Source organism: Cydia splendana, chromosome 7 (assembly GCF_910591565.1).
Source record: "Cydia splendana chromosome 7, ilCydSple1.2, whole genome shotgun sequence".
Taxonomy (NCBI): Eukaryota; Metazoa; Arthropoda; class Insecta; order Lepidoptera; family Tortricidae; genus Cydia; species Cydia splendana.
Genome location: NC_085966.1, coordinates 13,375,859 through 13,396,141, shown reverse-complemented (window position 1 = coordinate 13,396,141; position 20,283 = coordinate 13,375,859). Strand labels below are relative to the sequence as shown.

Sequence of the window (20,283 nt, the reverse complement as noted above, 5' to 3'; positions counted from 1 at the left end):
CTTGAATACTTTATTTTCATGCTGTAAGCAGAAATCCTGACCATTTTTTTTACAGTGTTCCAGAATTAAGACGTAAGCAGCGTAAATACAAAATGAGTAGGTTTAACAGGATACTTGATCTACTTAGATGCCGTGGAATGGATCCATTTGATCCCTGAGTTTATATTGATGTCGTGGCCAGATTATAGATTTTAATCATTTTATTAAATCAATTTTAGAATTGAATACCCAGTTCATGAATATTGTTATGTGACCAACCGATTGATGATTGCCACGCCATAAAATGATTAATTCTATTACCTGGCTCTGAGATTGATAAGTTTTACAATTTCTGATTGGATTCTTTCCTTATATTTCTTAAGCTAGTACCTAATGTACATACACCTACTTGTATTTGTATAAGTACTTTATAGCCATCAACCGCGATGCGGGACCCCATAAACACACAAGCGCCGCAACAAACATCTACAACAGATGATGTGGCCAATGATGAGTAGGTACCTAATTAACTAATAGAATAGAATAGAATAGAAATATTTTTATTTGTGAGCACAAACACAAAAAAGACAATTATACAAGCAGAGAAACATAAAAAAGGAGAAAGTGCCACGAAATGGTCTCACCTCAGCGTGTTGCTGGCGACTTCCAGCGCTGATCTTCCGATGAGACCATCCGGTGAAACAATCACGACAGGTAACATGAATATAACAACAAAATTAATATAATACATACAAAAGACTAATAAGTTACAGCCTTGTTAGTTGGCCTTAGCCAGAATAGCATTAATAGCAAGGATTAATCGACTATTAATGGGCCCACTGATTAACAGTCCGCCGGACGGTATCGGCCTGTCAGTTTGAACAAAATTTTGACAGTTCCAAACAACTGACAGGCCGATACCGTCCGGCGGACTATTAATCAGTGGGCCCCTTAAGAGTAGCATTCGAATATGGACTCTGTATTAAATACCTACAATTAAATAACCGGTTTCTCAGGCAACGTCCATATCAAAGATAGCTATGCGTTAACGTCAATGTCAAAGACAGCTTTTATGCATATGCGTTAATAATCTTATAGGTCTATATAAGTGATTTTGGTTGCAGTGAAGGCGGCGGCGGCGGCTAGCGCGGCGGCGACGGCGACGACAGCTGCTGTGGATCCGGAGGCGCTCACGGCCAAGCCCATCAGCACCGACACCAGCAGTTGGGCCACGAACACACAGCTGCTCACCACTGCCACGTCCGTGCCTAGCCCGCGAGCATCGCCGCTGCCGCCGCCGGCGCTGTCCCACTGGAACACGAAAAGATAAAAGTAATAGTTTACTAGTTATCTCCACTAAAGGGAACGAGTGAGTAGATAGGTTTTTTAGAGCGCGCATTCGCGTATTGTAGCCAGCTGAGACTTGCGTAGAATCGTAGATTTTGTTTATGTTAACAAGAAGAATTTCATGGAAACACTCTTGGGAGCATTGATATCATGCGAAGAATAGATGAGAAACTTTTTTTATTAGCATATATTTCCTGGCTAAACAAGACCTCGCGGTGGTAGCCGAGTGGATATGACGTCCGACTTTCAATCCGGAGGTCGCGGGTTCAAATCCTGGCTCGTACCAATGAGATTTTCGGAACTTATGTACGAAATATCATTTGATATTTACCACTAGCTTTTCGGTGAAGGAAAACATACATCTGCGAAGAAATTCAAAGGTGTATGTGAAGTCCCCAATCCGCATTGGGCTAGCGTGGGGACTATAGCCCAAGCCCTCTCGCGCATGAGAGGAGGCCTGTGCCCAGCAGTGGGACGTATATAGGCTGAAATGATGATGATGAACCAAGACCTCTGCTCGCGAAAATCTGAATATATGAATGAAAAAGGTGAAACAAATTGTATATGACGACAAACAGTGAACACTAAATATTTCTAACCTACTTCTCACCAGGGGGAAATAAATATTTAAGGCATTTCCATCTTATAAATAAATCCACACAGTGAAATTTTCTTACCGTGCCCGTGGCGTGATAATGCGCCACCAGTAGGTAGGGCATAGTAAAAAGCGTAGAGTACATGACACCCGCAGTCCAGCTGAACAGTATGACGGCTGCGCGTGCCCTGATCGCGCACAGCATGAACATCCCGCAGCTGTACGTACACAGCCCGCCAACATACACTTTCTTAGCCCTGAAATAAAATACTGCAATTACTACCAGACCACACCTCGGACACTGGCGATCAAATGTATCAAACAAACGCGTTCCTACGCACACAGTCTAAGCTCGTGTAGGTGACCGCGTACCATGCTTGTGTGAGTGAGATAAGACGTGCTAGGGTTCTCGCCATTTTGTTGTCAAGTTCGATGACCTCAATGACTCAAAACTCATTGCGCGAATTAGGAAAAAATAAGAATCGTATTATGCTGTAAGGTGGGTATTTAAGCTGGATTTATACAATAGTTTCCTAATTTGAATCAGTATAAACGAAGTAACAATATTTTTTTAAGGAAATTCAGGCCACCTAAAACATGATTTTTTGTTCATATAGATATTGTGTTGTTTTCAGTGTGATCTGATAGGTTTTGTAAATATTTGAATATTTTACGTGGCCTCCGCTCTGCGCACCGCATCGTCGCGTCCTTGCCTGCCGGTAACTGTGAGGTAACCGAGAGCGGGTGGGCGGCACTTTCAACGGGAGGCAGGGAGTGTCCATACTGTACGTTAGTACTCTTTATTATACTGTGACCATTAAACTAGAGCTCTCTTTGATTTTTCTCTTTTCTCTGATCTTCATTTGTTTGTGATCATATTTGATTTCAATTTCTATTAAGTTTTGGGAATCAAGAATAGATGAAATAAAAGATTGAGTTAAAAACCTGATTAGCCTCCGTCTCAGTCTTAATTAAAATCTTGCACCCGCAAATTTCCTGCCCAATAAGGAAATTTAAACCTGAATAACTCGGTTTAACGACCTGCAGATTCAATTAAAGAAAACGACGTTCACAAGAATTCATAACTCGTGATAAAATACGGATCTACTCCATCTAGCGAAATGAAATACGGACGAATATAATATTTATATACCTAATATTTATATTTTATGAATAGGTATTTTTGCGTGTGTGATTGGAGATATAATGAAAAACCATCAAAGTCCCGTAATGTTTGATTTGTACAACTTAGCGATTGAGTCGGTTATCGATTATATTATATCAGTGGGAAGCCGAGCAAGTGCAACAGGAAGCTGAAAGTCAAGGGTGGATTGATCTTGTTAGCACTAGGAAATGTTTACTCAGTCAAGTTGAAGGGCGGAGCGAGATAACTGCGGTATCTGGGCCGTTTGACAACTTCAAGAGACTTATCACTCTGAAATAGGTATTACCACTGATAGCTACTCCTATCACCTAGGTATTTCAGAATTTCGAAAAGCAATATTTTTAGAAAATGTCGTAATACAATGGAATTATCTTCATATGTTTGTACCTTTTAGTGAAACATTAAAGGTTTTATTTATCTAGACACATTTTAGTTTCTGATAATTTCTTGTGGATAGGTGGATCATATACCAACTCAACATCAAATGAAGATAGGTGTGTTAGTTTTAACCTGCCATAGTTAATTATGGAATAAAGCTAGCAATCTGGTTTGCAAAATGAGAAATCGGGAAAAAGTGAAAGGGGATCCAATGGCTTGTATAATTAATTAGCTATGCCGTTCATCTCAAATGTTAATTTTAAATGTAAGAAAAATATAAGTAAATCCATTTTAAATGAAGTTAAAGCTCTATATTTTTCTCTTTTCTTTTTTGAGTACGATAGAATTAGAGTCAATCTCAGCGTTATCTTAACCTACTTAAAAAGTAAAAAACAGTGGATTCTATTCGTCGCATTCAATTTATTCAAACCTTGAAACGTGCTGCCGACGCCTAAGTAAACCTAAAGCAAGTCCGATTTACGCGGCCGAGACCACTTGCTACTATTATTATGCAGGCACTGTACACTAAACCCCTAACATATACCTACTTATATTTACTACTTATATTTTAATATTGTTGATTAAAAACGTCTTTTGCTTGACTTGAATAGCTGTTTTTCACGTAATTTTACGTTATAAACGAGTTCTATGGCACGATCACCATATACATATATTTTATAAGAAACAGCGCAGAAGTCTGTACCAAATAAATATATGGTTCGATGTCATGGGCAAAGCTACAGTGTTCGAAGTCCGTGTTAATAATTATGTCATTGAAATGAATCTGGATTGGTCTTAGCTATTTACGATCATTGCAGAAGTCTGGAAAAATGCGTTACAATATTTTTTTTTCCTTATTTTGTACTTACTAACAAAACAATCTATCATTTCTACATTTCTATAAATTGACCGATTTTATTAGACGTAGAGTAATTATAACAGTGAATAAAAATACAAACTATGAATACAAACACTTCTTGAATAAAACCTAATGTACCTAACGTTAGTGTTACCATCCGTGTTTTTACTAACCCCTATCCCCTAAATCCCCTCGTAATGTGTTTACGAAGTGCACCGGCAGTGACCCATACGGTCGGCATCGCAAATCGTCTTACAAGGATCAGCAGCCGCGCAATAACACGGCTCAGTGGGCATGAGTTGCGCATTGCACACCTGGGGGTGTAGGTGACGCTCTAGGTACTGTTTAAACCCTAAATACACGTGATACATTGGAAGGCACAGTAGGATATATAGTTACAGTACAGTAGTCGAAGTGTGATATTTTATTTAAGTTTTGAAAACAAATTAATTTCTAATACATGTTTTCAGCGTCGACTGTACTTTTCTTTAGACAGTCGTCTACAACCCATCAAGATTCTAGAGTAACCTGACGAGCCCGAATTCAATGTGGCCCGAAAGCCTGTGGACTTGAACAAGACTCACCCCAGTCTCTTGATGAGTTTCTCTATGACGGTGGAATAGCAGGCGCATGACAGCGAGTACATAGCCATGCCCCAACACCCGAAGCGCACTCCAGCCTCGTACTGCACACGGCTTTCTGAGCCGACTGGAGCCTATAATAATAAGCGGCACGTTACAAAAAGTCTATTTATGCAAACAATCTTATACAGACAGCAAATCATATAAAAATATAGGAGGAAGCTACTGATGGAAATGACTCCTAAAATAAGATATATAAAGTAGGTAAAACATCTTGGCTCAAAAATCCTCAAAAATAGTTCGAGATGAGCCTTTGATCTCTGCTTTGTTTTAAGGGTCACGCTATTCTGGCTTTTTGCAACACCTCACTTATCGGCTTTTTTTAATAGCCCTTGACAAAATAAGAATAAATCTAAAACCCGAAAGAAAAATATGTTTACGATACTTAATTACTTACGACACAAACCGTATGTTTACGATACTTAATTACTTACGACACAAACCGTTGATGTTATTATTTTAATGGGTGATTTTAATATTAATTTATTAAATGCAAATAGCAATGATTCAAAAAAACTACTCATTTTCTTAAGTGTATGAATCTCACCCAATTTACAGACCGACCGACTCACTTTACAAATCATAGTGAAACCTTAATAGACCTAGTTTGTTCGAATTCGTGTGTCACAGAATTATACGTCAACCATATACCGGAACTTAGTAGTCATGCATTTATAACGTTTGAAGTTTCTGTTAAGAAAGAAAAGCTATCTCCTCAATGGGTAACATACAGACCGTTGAAAGACATTGACTTCAAACAATTTAACGAGCGTGTCGCATCCATCCAATGGGACAGTCTTGCGTCAGACGATGTTAACTATATGGTGAATATGTTCAATTCTTCCTTGTTAGAATTGTTTAATGAATTTGCTCCAATGAAATCAGTTCGAATAAAAAATAAATCTTACCCATGGATAACGTACACTATCAAAAAGATGATGAAGCTTCGAGATGAGGCTCATGCTCGGAGTAAATTGATAAAGTTAGATTCTCATATTAAATACTATAAAGATTTAAAGCATATTGTTAATACAGCCATTTACAACGAAAAAACTGCTTATTTCAACCATCACATTAATAATAATCTAAAAAAAAATCCCCGAATTCTGTGGAAAAACATTAAAAACAACGTGGCCGACTTTAAACGTAAAGGTTATGAATTACCAGCACAGTTAAACAACCCTACAAAATTAAACGAGCATTTTTTAGCACTGCCTGGAGATAACTGCGTTGACATCTCTCTTTTAACTAATTACGAGTTCAGTAGATTTAGTAACTCTGTATTCTCTCTCAGACCTGTAACGGAAACAAGTGTACTCAACATTATAAAGTCCATTTCCACTAATGCACAAGGCGCCGACGGAATTACCCTAGACATGATTTTGTTGACGCTTCCTTATACACTTTCACTAATTACGGATATAATTAATAAGTCAATCGAAAAAGGTGTCTTTCCTGAGGCATGGAAGTCAGCTGTTGTTAAACCTATTCCAAAAATATCGAATCCAACCAGTTTCAAAGATTTTCGCCCGATAAGTATTCTTCCCTTTTTATCAAAAATCCTGGAAAGAGCAGTGTGCCTACAACTAACAGAATATGCAGAGATTAATGACATTCTGCCGAAGAAACAGTCGGGTTTTAGAAAATCGCGTAGCACAACAACTGCATTACTAGATGTAATCGATGACATTCTGGGTGCCCGAGACAACGGTGAATATGTAATGCTTGTATTGTTAGATTTTTCACGTGCTTTTGACACCATAAACACTACACTGCTACTGTCTAAGTTGGCCTTCTATGGAGTAGACACACGTTCTCTTGGCTGGTTCTCGAGCTATCTTACAGGACGCACACAATGTGTTGAGGTACGTGATGTTAATGGTGTAGTGACTGCCTCTAATTCTCTAGCTGTTACACGGGGCGTTCCGCAAGGCTCTATTTTAGGACCACTTTTATTTATTTTGTATAGTGCAGATGTTATAAATAATATAAATTATTGTAATTATCACTTGTACGCCGATGCTATGCAATTGTATATTTCTTTTATGCCTAATGAAACTAACTCTGCAGTTGACAAGTTAAATTCAGATTTAGGACGCATTGCGTAAGTGGTGTATGTCAAATAATCTTGTTTTGAACGCAAATAAGTCAAAACTAATGATGTTTGGTTCAAGTAAGCGACTAAGTGACCTTGAGACTTACGTGCCACAGGTAGTTATCATGGGTGATATTTTAGAGCGCGTTTACGTCGCTCGTAACTTAGGCCTTATTATGGATGGTAAGCTGCGTTTTGAAGAGCACGTCACGGAACTATTGCGAAATTGTTTTTACCGACTCAGTGTTCTATATCGTTTCCGTGACTTTATCATCGTTGACTTGCGAATAAATCTCTGTGATTCACTAATTTTATCGAAGTTGGGTTATGCCGACGTTGTCTACGGTGGTTGCTTGCTGGCGCGTACTTCTACTTTGGTACAGCGTATACGAAATGCTTGCGCTCGATATTGTTTTAATGTACCATGCCGTTCCCACATCACGCCATTTTTAAACAACAATAAACTATTAAATATGTCGGCCAGGCGAACGTTGCACTTTTCTTCGTTAATTTTTGGGGTTATGCATACCAAACAACCATCATATCTATTTAAGAAGTTACAATGCTCCAAGCGTGAAGTGCGGGGCTCTCAACGGCTTGTTGCCCCAAAACACAGTACATCTGCTTTCCGTGGCAGCTTCCGTTACGCCGCCACGAAGTGTTGAAATAATGTACCACCACCTATTAGAAATTCTACGTCGATAGCAACTTTTAAAAGTAAAATTAAGAAGTATTTACTCGTTCTTCAAACTTCCAACACATGAGCTGATGTACTGTGCTAAGTAGATGTTATTAGGGTCAAACAGATCACTGTGTTATGTCTTTCCTGTAGACATACACAAGAGTTAAGGGCTATAAAGGTTAATTTTCTTATTTAACCCTTATCCACGTGATAAGGTCCTCCTTTTATTTAGAGAACTATGATAAAATCATTGCTTACATGACCACAAGCTGTTAACTATAGCCCACAGGAGAGAAAACTAGTGTGTTATCGCGAACAGCATATTTTTCTCTCCTGTGGGCTATAGTTAACAGCTTGTGGGCGTGTAAGCAATGATTTTATCATAGTTCTCTAAATAAAAGGAGGACCTTTTCACGTGGATAAGGGTTAAATAAGAAAATTAACCTTTATAGCCCTTAACTCTTGTGTATGTCTACAGGAAAGACATAACACAGTGATCTGTTTGACCCATTATCATTAATTAATACTTGTATTTCGGTAGTTATTAAGTTTGCTTTATGTTTACAGACACGTATTTTTACTGTCTAATTGTGCAAAGCACATACTATGTACGTATTTACTGTTTTTTGTCTGGCTAATATCATGCTATAGTTTAAACTCACCTTCTCCCACGTGTTAGCTTAGTTTTGTTTTTTAATTTTATTTTATTGTGATTTTCTATTTTATTGTGTTTTTCTCTCTGGTTGCCCTGAAAACCAGCGCCATGGCTAAGTATATTAGCCATCGGCAAATGCTGAGTGGCATCCATTTTGGTGTTAGTATGTATTAGAATAAGATGTATTTTTAGGTTAGGTTTTATTTTGCACCAAATAAACTTTTTCTATTCTTTCTATTCTAAATATACACAAGATATTTATCATGACGTATTGTAGTTTCATAATCAATTTCAATTTTAGAATTTTATCTCCAACAAAAATGACACGTGAAAATCTCGACACCGATAAATCATCCAAACGTGTCGTGTACCTAAAATCCAGAAAATCTCGATAAGAGCTGACAATATCTCCGGTTGACAAAAATAATATTCACCCTATTATCGGAACGCCAAATGTTGCAGATTTACCTACGCCTACGCCAGATACAAATGAATACGTGCGCGTACAATGATACGATAGAGTTGCCAATGCATAAATTAAACTGTTTCTATGCAAACTATCTACAATGAAACTTTAACTACCTTTAAGTATTTGAAACAAAATTTTGCGTGCTAATGCCTAATAACCTGGCCACTTTTATAAGTGGCATTATATCCGTCATGTCACGAGCTGCCATGAAATTCATGAAAACCAATATAATAGGCCTTTAGCTCGTCGATTAATGCTTACAGCAGGGTTCCCACCGAACACCGCCTCACCAACAAAGTCAGTGAAGTACAGTGAGTAGCAGACATGAGCCATCCAGCAGAACAAGTTGGTGAGGCACACCACGCGGAGTGAGGACGGCATCACCACTATGGAGCGGAGGTAGTGCCGCAGGGACAAGTGCTCGCCGTGACTGCTTTCGGGTACGTTGGTGCTTGGACCGTTCTGTAAAACACATTATAAGGGTTATTTTTCGAAATGTATATGACTAACGTTAATTTTTATAAGTTAACAGTAACTTCATTATAATTATTATAAAACGTCACAGATGACAAAAGTGGCCACTTTTAGCGATCCTGAAACAGCATATATTGACTGATAGAGAGAAATGATTATTCGATTAAATTTCATTTTACAACAGTTTTTTTTTCTTTCCTTACTACTAAATTTAATTCTATTCTATATTTGTTGAAAGAAGGTAGGTAATAATTCCTTGCGCACTTTTAGTTAAGTAAATAATATGTGTGCTTCTGGCTGACTCAATAAGGTTATTTACAATGAAATCAGAGATGTAGCAGATATCCTAGACTAGCGAAACCCTATGTGACAGGTCACAAGCTTATTAACGTCACGCAGAGAGATTGGATTTCGTAACTTCGTGTAGAGCTAGTGTGTTACTGGCAGGTAGCCGGTTACGAGAAACATTTTTGACGTTGAGAATATTTTTGGAACCTAATGGAATTTTGGAATCACTCTTTGATGCTACGATTTTGTCCCAGAGATGGTATTATGCAATGAAGGTTGAGAGCTTGTTTGTTTGTGTGTTTATGCAAACAAATTAATGTTTTCACATCCCCAAAAGATTGACGATTTTGGCTGCAGTTTTTGATGAAAGTTCGTGATACACTGCGATGATGAAACTCGCTTGGTTGCGCTATTTGCATATTTTTGTCAACCCAAGCAAATCTGTACTTTGTTGGGAAATTAACCGACAGTTGTAAATTCAACTCCCTCCCAAAGTATGGCCATGCACCAAAACTATTATTATTTTGGTAGTGGCTCTATTCGTTAAACCTAATAAGTTACGAAGACGGATTAATAAAGTTACCTGGTCATCTCCCTCAGCCGGTTGATTCAACGAGCCATACGTCGTGTTGTCTCGCTTCAAGCTCTTCACGGGCTCGTCTCCAGCATCAAAGCTCTCCTGCACCCTCTCCGTCTCCGCCAGCTTCCTGAACTCCTCCTGCTCCTGCAGCTCGTCGAGAGGAATCTCCTTGAAGCTGGTGACGGTGGCTGTTACACACACCACGAAGATCACGGTGATCAGCGAAAACACTGCTCTGACGTGGCCTCCAAATAGCTCCCCTAAAAGGTTTGATTTTAATTTTTGATTTTCGTTACAAAGACTCATTTGTGTTAGATAATTTAAGCAGATTTTGTCCTACTTTATACCTTACTTAACCTCGTGCCGCCCAATGTGCAATACATTGTACAAAGTGACACTCAGCATAACTGCCCAGACTTTAGAAATTACATTCAGAGCTAAACGCCCAGTGTGCAATACGTTGTACATAAAAGTTTATCAGATGTCAGTTTTAAATTTTTGCACTAAATTGGAATTCACCTAAAGGTTGTAAATGGTAGGTTCATTCGCGATTATTTTGACGGCTGACGTTTGACAGATATTATCATAGGCAAGTGTTCTACTTCCGCAATTATTCAAACATGCCGCCATCGCGCACGACACATGGGTATGTAATCTTGATTTATTAAACGAATCATGACTTTTTTCGTGTTTGTTTTATTGAAATATAATATACTGTTATTTTTTTACAAAGGCACTAATCAATATTTTTATTCCTTAATCGTTACATTATGTACATCATATTGCACACTGGGCGTTACCGTTATAAAAATACATATTATTATATTATAACCTACAACTCAAGGTTCTTCTTTGAGAATTAATTTTTAGATCTGCATGATGATTTACTTGTTGAATACAAGCTGAAAGACTTTTTGCCATCACAAAATAAAATTTACGATCCTGAATACCAACTTCCTGGTGATGAACCAAATATTTGTTACAGTCTTAGTGAAACAAATTAAGTTTCGAAGAAAGTGATACTGAAATACAGCAAACATACAATCATAGGTATATATAAAATTGAAAAACCAGAACGGGATAAAAAACGAGGGAAGAAGCGAGATGGCGCCTTACAAATTTTTAAAAAAGTTTTTGACACGTTTCTCGAATACGACGCACGTATGATAAGAAAACACTGTTCCAATCTATTATCTAAATATGAGAATAGAACTAGAGCATAAAAACTATCGCTTTCGATGCGTATTTAATTTACAATAAGCAAAAGAAATTTTCATAACAATCTTCATTTTACGATAATCGGCTATTTTCGGCAACTCTCGGGTGGTTTCATTTCGGTAGTTCAAGTAACCTAAATTATGTTTGTTATGTTGGTATGCAGTTATTTCGGCGTTTTTTTACTCGAAGTAAAATAAAAATGTCAACCTTAGTCTATGCCCATACGAGTGACTTATGTCATATTTGATGAAAAAAAAAATGTCATATTTATGACTTTTCTATTAGTATTAACATATTACTAATTTGCAAGCAATTTGGAAGGGTGGCATTTTACAGTGGTCAAGCGGTCTTTTTGGGTCGCTGCGTCACCGTAGTAAGTAATGTTAAAAATATCCAGAAAGGAAAATGGGGACTACCTACGTTTGTATGAAAAGGCGATTTATGGGCGGTGGTCGGCCACGTTTGTTTTAAGGCGGAAATTAATCTTATGAACGTTTTTGCTGACTGGACTGGGCTTATAAAAATAAATAATATTATTGAATCAAGTTTTAAATAAATACCTACGTAGATGAAACAATACAATCTTGCCTTTTATCAAATCACATCATTTATTGTGAAATTTGCGAATTAATTTATCCAAATAACGGTTACAAATAAGAAGTCCCCATCACAGTTATGAACCCTGGCACGGTTGAATACATAATAATGTCGGTATTTAACTAAACTTAAGACAAACTCTTTATTTAATTTACGCGAGCGGAGCCGCGGGCCCGTCTAGTAACTTATATAAATAAAAAGGATATTAAGTTTTATGTTAAGCAAGTTGTTAATAAAATTTTCGGAGCATTTTATAAAGCATTTTAGTGTCAGATATGAAGGTTAACATACATAAATTTACCAAAAAAATTTTTTTTAAATATTTTATTACTTTTGTTGCTTATTATGTAACTATTTATAATAGTCAGAGGCTGCGTTATATCAATTTATGATAACGTGCCTTAAAGTTTAATAAAATTTGATTTAAAAAAAATAATTAAGGTGTATTCGGGTAATACCGAATGTCGGATAATTCCGAAATTCAGATGAAAATCACCCTTAATTCCATCATAATAAAAGTCTCTTTTCGGAATTATCCGACAGTTTTCGACATTCGGAATTACCCGAGTAAACCTTATATTATTTATAATAACAATCAAAAACCCAATGTGCATTTAAATGAACAAAAGATACGAAGGTGGAATTCAGTTTAATGTATTCATTTTTATTTACATATAAGTACCCAGAAAAAAATAAAAAAATCCAGCTTGCGTTTTCCATAAAAAAAAAATTTGAAATGCGTGGGCAGTTACGACTTCGTAATATTATGGCTATTATATTGCACACTGGGCGTTTAGCTGATATTGCGATTTTTTTCTTGGGCGGCACGAGGAAATATTAATTCCATTGACACGGAGTAAATTGAGGAAAACATATTTTTTCTCCTTCAAATAATGTTGTTCATTTAGTTACAGGTACCTACGCAAATCGTATTGAGTATGGTTGTAACATACCTTAGGTTTATAAAGCTCCTACATTTCGTTTGTCTACATAATCTGCAATTAAGGTTGACTTTTGATCGAAAAGAGAAACATAATTGTTTTATTTAACAAAGTTCATCAGCCTTTATTAGGGTAAAACTCCGAAACAGGTAGGTTTTAGTACCAGTATCACATTACCTAATCGCGTTTCATCCCAGTTAATGCCGCCAAGGGCGTAGCCCATGAAGCCGCCTAAGCCGGCCATTATCGTGAATGTGCTAAGTCCTTTTGCATGATCCTCTGTAAAAAAAAAGGTTCCAGTTTAAATAAAACATTACATTTTAATGCATCAATAAATGCGTGATGCGCGTTGGTCATACAGTAAGAGTGTTTTTCTTCTTATTACATCCTCCTGGGCCCCAGAGGCCTTTATAAAGGTCATTTTCCTTATTTAATTTTAGGTTTTATTAAATAAATACATACAAGGTACCAAACAAATGGCTTCTAGGTCTTATTTGTGTTCATCTAGATCTCATAGCTTCGGGTTCTAGAGAGGTTATAAATAATCAAACTATTAGAGGCCTCTTTTTTCAATGTTTACACTTTGGCGACGGTAATTAATTAACATAAAACTGTAGCCTTGTACGAGGCTGAATAGATCCGATGCCGCAGCGAAAGTGTCAATATTATATCAACCTAAACCACGACGTCATTAACTTTAGGGAACGGTATAGGGAAATTGCCACCAAAATCTTGTAAAAGGCAAATAATTTTTATCAAAGACGGGATTTTCCGAGTACATATTTTTTTTATGCGAAGACTTGACGTCCTGAATTTAGCACTGGCCACAGTTAAACAGAATTATCAGCCAATTAGGTACATTAAATATTTGGGCCTACTAAATATTTACTTTGCTTCTACGTAAATCCGACATAATAAAAAAATAAACTTGCTTATTAGTTACCAGGTGGTGACATATTAATATATTTGTATGCGAAATATTCGTTGTATGTGTGACTAGGAATTATTCAAAACAAAGTCAAGATAGCCGCTCTAGGCAGAAAAAGCAATATTTAAGTACGAAAAGTATCTAAGTACCTATGTAGAATTATTTATATTATCCATTAAATTTTTTTAATTTAATTTTAATTAATTTATAATGTACTTTGACGATGCAAAAGCGATTGTAAAATCCTACTTGATTAAATGATATTCTATTCTATTCTATTCTATTCTATTCATGCGTGATGGTACGAACGTATAATTACTAATTTAAATCTGCATTAATTGCGTAAACATTATCTGAATTCATATTTTCGACTAACATGTTTATTTAGGCTTAATCTCTAAGGGCGTAATTGTTGAAAAGCCCATTCCCCTTTCAAATTAATGTAAGTTCCCAGAGGAAGAAAGTAAAATACAGCCTACGAACCTGTTTTAATATCTAAGGAAACTCTATATTATTCTAGTATTATTTACAAATTTGGATACATATGATACAATAACCTTTTCAAATGGTATTCAGGTTTTTATAAGTTCTGTTAAGATTAATTTAACTAGGAAAGTTGGCTTGAATTCCAGTACAGAACATATACCTAAATAGTATATGTACCTATACATTACAACATACACCGTACAACAGGCCAGTCCTAGTTTTAGTTATTCGATTTATTTCCAATATGATACTGATCTGTCAGTGTCAAAAGTGACATTTCAAGGTAGGTACTTAATACATACGCCGAAACTCTGCTTTGTGTTTGTTAAATAATGACAACTGTGATCCGAGCGACGTCATGCTACTTTTGAGGAAGCATGCCGCAACTAATTTTAATAGACAGGACTACAGCTTTAGCGGTGTGAGCTCATTGATCCCGAAGTATTATGATACACACAAATCTATAGAAGGTAAAGTTGGTAAAAGTAAGGAGTTGGTAGGTAGGTCTTTCCGTGACCACAGCTGGTGCAACTCAGCTGAAACGTCGGAATTAAAGGTAAAAACAATGAAATTAATTATATCGCGGTAGACCCGTTTGTGTAATTAAATAAGGTAAGGAAAACAATCTCCATGTATCAAAAAGTGTGCGTCAAAAAACCTTAAATAGGTGGCGCTACAATACCTAGAATATTAGATAAAAAAATTCAAATCATTGACAGCGCACTTCACTCCGTCAATAACGCCTAAGTCCTTAGCTACTCTAGCGCTACTCTGGAGAGATTTCGAACTATTATTAACAGCTGACTGCTGGACACTTTTACAACTGTTCTACCATATGAGAATTCGCTCTTTTTACTCTATACTGAGTATAGTATAGTCCATGTACAAAATGCTTCAGCTACTAGTAATAGGCGTTGCCGGTTGCACGTGTTTATTTAGGCTCAAATGTCATGTCAAAGACAAAATGGTTCGGTATAGCTACATAATATATTAGACTTACACAATTGTTTATAATTTTAGCAAAGTAAAGCTACTAAAGGTAGGTACTATGGTCTCGTACTAAAAAATGTTGTCTAGATAAATCAATCACAGACAGACAGAACAGATAAGCGGTTAAAGCCTCAAACGTTGTAATCTAGAAAGGCGTATAAACATTAGTTTTGCGACCATCCAAATATCTTTTTAACACACGCTTTTGCCTGTCTCGTCTTATGTTCTACATAACAGAGTCACATGATATGACGTTTCAGCCGAACAAATATTGAATTAAAATTAATTGTAATAATTAAAGTAGGTGAAGGATGGTAATGAATTTTGGAGAAAATTATTCTAAGCGTAATCACGCAAGTAATTTACATAAATGAAGATGATTACTTTTGGCACTCCTGACTTTGGTACTGATAGGTAATTTTATTTACTTTTAAAGGTTTATTGCGTAAGTATAGATAATTAGATATTTTGTTTGAATTTCCATATTTTCTTTCCCCGGTATTTTTGCCAGATACATATGTACCTAAATAGTATACGGACATCTGTAGGTACGTATTATTGTTTGCGTTAGTCAGTACCTACAGTTTTTGCCTAATTTCGAACAAACAAATGCATTAAACTCGACATTTTCGTATCATTATCACAAGTTAGGTTTCCCAGACAATGTCAAATAGCGAGCATGTGCAACCAAAATATAATCTATTTCAATATGTTAACAAATATATTTAGGATAAACACAGATCAGTTTTTTATGTAAATACATATTACATATTTTATAACGTTTAATTTATCACGGGCGTTGATATAATTCCAGATCTAACGAAGTAACCCCCTTATTCATAAAACTTTACGGGACTGATTTAGTTAAGTAAATTATGTTTTATACCTTCCTTACAAAAATATAACTCAAAATGACAGATAAGGACAAACGATTATTAGTTAATTGAGGTTTGTAGTGCGTTTATGAATAAGGGGGTAAGTAGGTAGCTACATTATATATAAGCAGTGTCAGTGGCACTACTGGCTCGTGAGTAATCCGCTTTTATCTACAATATTGTGTATCAAGTGGGTTATTTTAAGCACTACTCAGTGTTAGGTATATTTTGTTATAATATATTATAAGGCTCTCCGTTACTGAGAAAACTGAACGAGACGGAAAATCCATAGGTGAAAAAGAATGATTTAACTAAATTTAATATGTGTGTAAACTAACCATACCTAACATACGATTGAGGTACGTGAATACTTAAGACTTACTATATTATTATACGTATAATTTATATGTAAGTAGGGTACCTAACTACTTAAAAAATGTTAGAACTAATCATCGTGGTCGAGTAGTGCATTGGATTTTTCAGAATATTGTGTTAGTTTTAATAGATTTTCTTTGATTACATTAAAATGAAATAATCCCATCCTATTTTCTAAACGATGGTATACATAAAACAAGTTTAAGTATACCTAATAATAGATAACTACATGGAAAACCCCAAATAAGAATTTAACTAGCAGGGTTACATTACAGTACCTACCCATGTGCCTAACATTAACTGTCAAGATTTTATTTAAAACGAAACATTGTTTTATTTTATTTATTTTAACAGTAGTTTTTGTTAGGTACTATTTATGTTTTTTACATAACTTTAAGGATGTGATTGTAGCTGTATTATTATCTGCAGCAGCGGTAGCAGTAGGTATTATTAGACATGTTTTATATTTAAGTAAATTATTCTATTAATAACTTCGAATGCTTCGACATTAACTAATGTTAATTTCTCATACTTCTTAATTATGAATCCAGTTCAATAATTAACATCGCTATTTCATATCCGTTTAAGATACCTACTTCCAGGAACCGTATTGATAAAAAAAGTCCTTATTTTCATTTCTCTTCAATATTTTATACATACCTGGCACCGTGACATCCAGCAAGTAAGCCCTTGCGGGGCTTTGGCAGGCATCAGCGTCAAAATCCAAAAAGACCGTTCCAAGCACCGTAAATAGCACGCCCCAGGGATGATAGTTGGTGTCGGTGGAGTCCAGGATGGAACTCCGTGGGCCGAGAACCGAGGGTGCTTCCGTGCGGTTGGCCGGCCTCTCGTCGCCAAGCGCGTATCCTATGGCCTCGCCGTTTGGCACTAAAATTAACCCTGAAAAATACGGGATTTTTGGTAGTATAAGCACACTGCCAAAAATAAAAAAATGCGCCTTTGGTTAAATCAAAGGACAGTAATATCAGTATCTTTGAAATTGGGTTATTTAGGTCTAATAGTAATTTAACGACGTGCTAGGTTTTTAACTAATAGTGCATAGATGTGAAATCTTAATGTCATTATCTAATATTACATAGCCATTCTACGACCTTGAAATTTTTATCTCACCGTTTAACAGCATTGTCATCTATTGAGTCAGATATTTAGACCGCTTGATACTTCAAAAATTAAACACAAAGAGCGGAAAGTGAACACAAAATATTTACCTAATAAAACGCCAATAGACATCATAACAATGAACGGCCTCCTCCTCCCGAACTGTGAGCGACACCGGTCACTGATGGAGCCCAGCAGCGGCGTCATGAAGAAGCCCACGAGTGGGGACAAGGCCCACACTAGCGTCATCTGTTGGTGCGGCACCCCGATCTGGAGGAGGGTCGGGGAGACGAACGCGGTCTCTCCGGCGTATGAGAACTCGATGCCCATCACGGCCGCTGATATCCTCATCAGCTCGATCCGACTTTTCCTTCTGTATATCAGATATTTACAAATTACCACATTTTTTATCAGGTGCTTTCGATTAGATACAAGTAAAAACTTTCGATAAAATGAAGTTAAGCACAAGCTTAAATACCTAGTAGAACTGTACCTACTTTTATTCAATTAAAAAAAGCATATATTAAGAGTTAAGCTTGTGATTTTCCTTTTAACACGTTTCTGAAAAAAACAACTTACTTCTTTTGTTTATATAGTCTGGCAAACTCAATTGGTTAGTAAATAAGAATAAAAAAACTATACCATCCCCTTTTTTGGGTGCTACCTACATACTAGCGTAAGACAAAGACAGTATGATTCTCTCTATCTATGTTTGAAATGAGACAGTCCCTGGCCAAACTAAAGTTAGGTATTATTTTTCTCTGAATGCGTCGCTAACAAGTAAGGACATCAGAGACAACAACTGCCTACACGAGGAAAGACTCGGGCAGGACGGATGAGTTAATTTAAGAAGAAAATCTTGGTTCTTACATTATTTACATATTCTCCTTGTGCCGAAGAAGTGTTGTTTTTGTTTATCTCATAGGTACTAGGACTAAGCAGTATAATTATTGTTGAGTTGTAGACCTATCTACTTTATTATGCATTACCGATATCGTCTCTTATATCTGCGGGAACCCTTTTAGACGTCATCTCAGACAATGAAAGTAATGAAATAGCTAAAAACCTAATTATAGGCTTGAAACGCGCGCTGCGCTCATCTCATAAGTTTGTCATTAACTCAATCTTGCTGTATTTGCGCTGCGTATTTCTAGATAAGTTTAAAAAGCTGAATACCAAAACCGCCAGAACATATCTGACAACTTATTGTGTAGGTGTATTAAAGGCGAAAACCCTCCTCGCAATGTCACACCAAACAAACAAATAACAGTATTTAGCCACCTTTGAAAAGTTACACTTACTCACTTGAAAACTTAAACACATGATTAAATTAAATTACCTATAAACATGTGCACTACTCCATTTTAAACTGGTAGGTATTATTATTTTAAAATGATTTCCACTTGAAAATAACAGAAGCGCATGGTACCTACAATAAATATTTTATTATAGGGATTATAAAACTATTGCATCAATAATTTATCTGTATTAGACCGTGAATTTTATATAGCAGATAACAAGGTTGCTTTTATAATTGTGCAGTTGTGTAATATACGACTTACGGAAAGTAAACGTGTTGACTTTTATAAAACTCCCTCTCGGGTGCTCTCAGGTTCCGCTATCAATCTCAGTCAATTTGCAAAGTTATTATAGGTATGAAAGGGGGACCGACTCCTTCGACAACTCAACCTTCGGTACAAAAATGGCTCACAGGTTATGGACCACATAAGCACATGAAACGTTTCTCTTCTAAGGGTTAAAACGTTAACTCTGCTTTTCGTTTATTTAAACAGAGATATTCGAGTTTCCAAATTTGCCTTAAATATTATTCAGTAGAACGCCAAACCCTCTTCAACTATATTAAAGTTTGTTCTGATTTCAATAGAATGACTTTATTCTTGCGAAATATACCTGTTTACTTTCTAAAACTGAAACGACCTTTTTATATTAAATTTAATTATTGTGGAATAGAACGTCGTTTTGGTTTGGAAATGAAATAGACTTGCTATACGTTTTTAAAGATTATAGGATTTGTAAACTCATGGACAGATAATAGTAGATGTTTATATAGGTCATGGCATTTCTAGATGGATAATCAAATTAGCAAGAGTTTTTATAATACTTACCTGAATGTGTCGCTATACACGCTTTCCTGCCAAACTCTCCCTGGACCTTCAGAATGAGGGATCCCAAACAGAGAATCCTTAAAAGTCTCCTTCACTCCTTTAGGATGCTCCTCTTTCCATTGCGACCACTTTTCTTTACACTTATCCCTAACCCCGTGCAGTCGGCCTGTTACCCCCTGATACTCATGCAACTTATCAGCCATAACTAGTCCTCACTATCTCATGAAAGGGGAATTTCCAACAACACAATGTCCCTAAAACCTTGGAATGATTTGGTGTTTATTTGTGGAAGATTTTAACTGTTGTTTTGATAACACTTGGAGTCGGTAACGAGGTAAGTTTGGAAGTAGTTTAGTTGGGCAGTGGGCAGTAGTTATCGCGGCCGGCGAGCGGAAGTGGACTGGGCGCGCGCGCCGCCCTC

General features: G+C 36.4%; 1 protein-coding gene across 1 annotated transcript; it reads right to left on the bottom strand.

Annotated features, from left to right (window-relative positions):
* Positions 1 to 1,033: 1,033 nt before the first annotated feature.
* Positions 1,034 to 20,100, bottom strand: LOC134792506 (proton-associated sugar transporter A). The gene is made up of 9 exons (XM_063763779.1): positions 19,863 to 20,100; positions 17,847 to 18,109; positions 17,278 to 17,517; positions 13,141 to 13,242; positions 10,211 to 10,467; positions 9,127 to 9,327; positions 4,908 to 5,038; positions 2,004 to 2,178; positions 1,034 to 1,290 (listed from the first exon to the last, which is right to left on the bottom strand). Exons 1-9 carry the CDS (start codon positions 20,063 to 20,065, stop codon positions 1,072 to 1,074), a joined length of 1,791 nt encoding a protein of 596 aa, XP_063619849.1. The 5' UTR covers positions 20,066 to 20,100; the 3' UTR covers positions 1,034 to 1,071.
* Between the last annotated feature and the right edge of the window lie 183 nt (positions 20,101 to 20,283).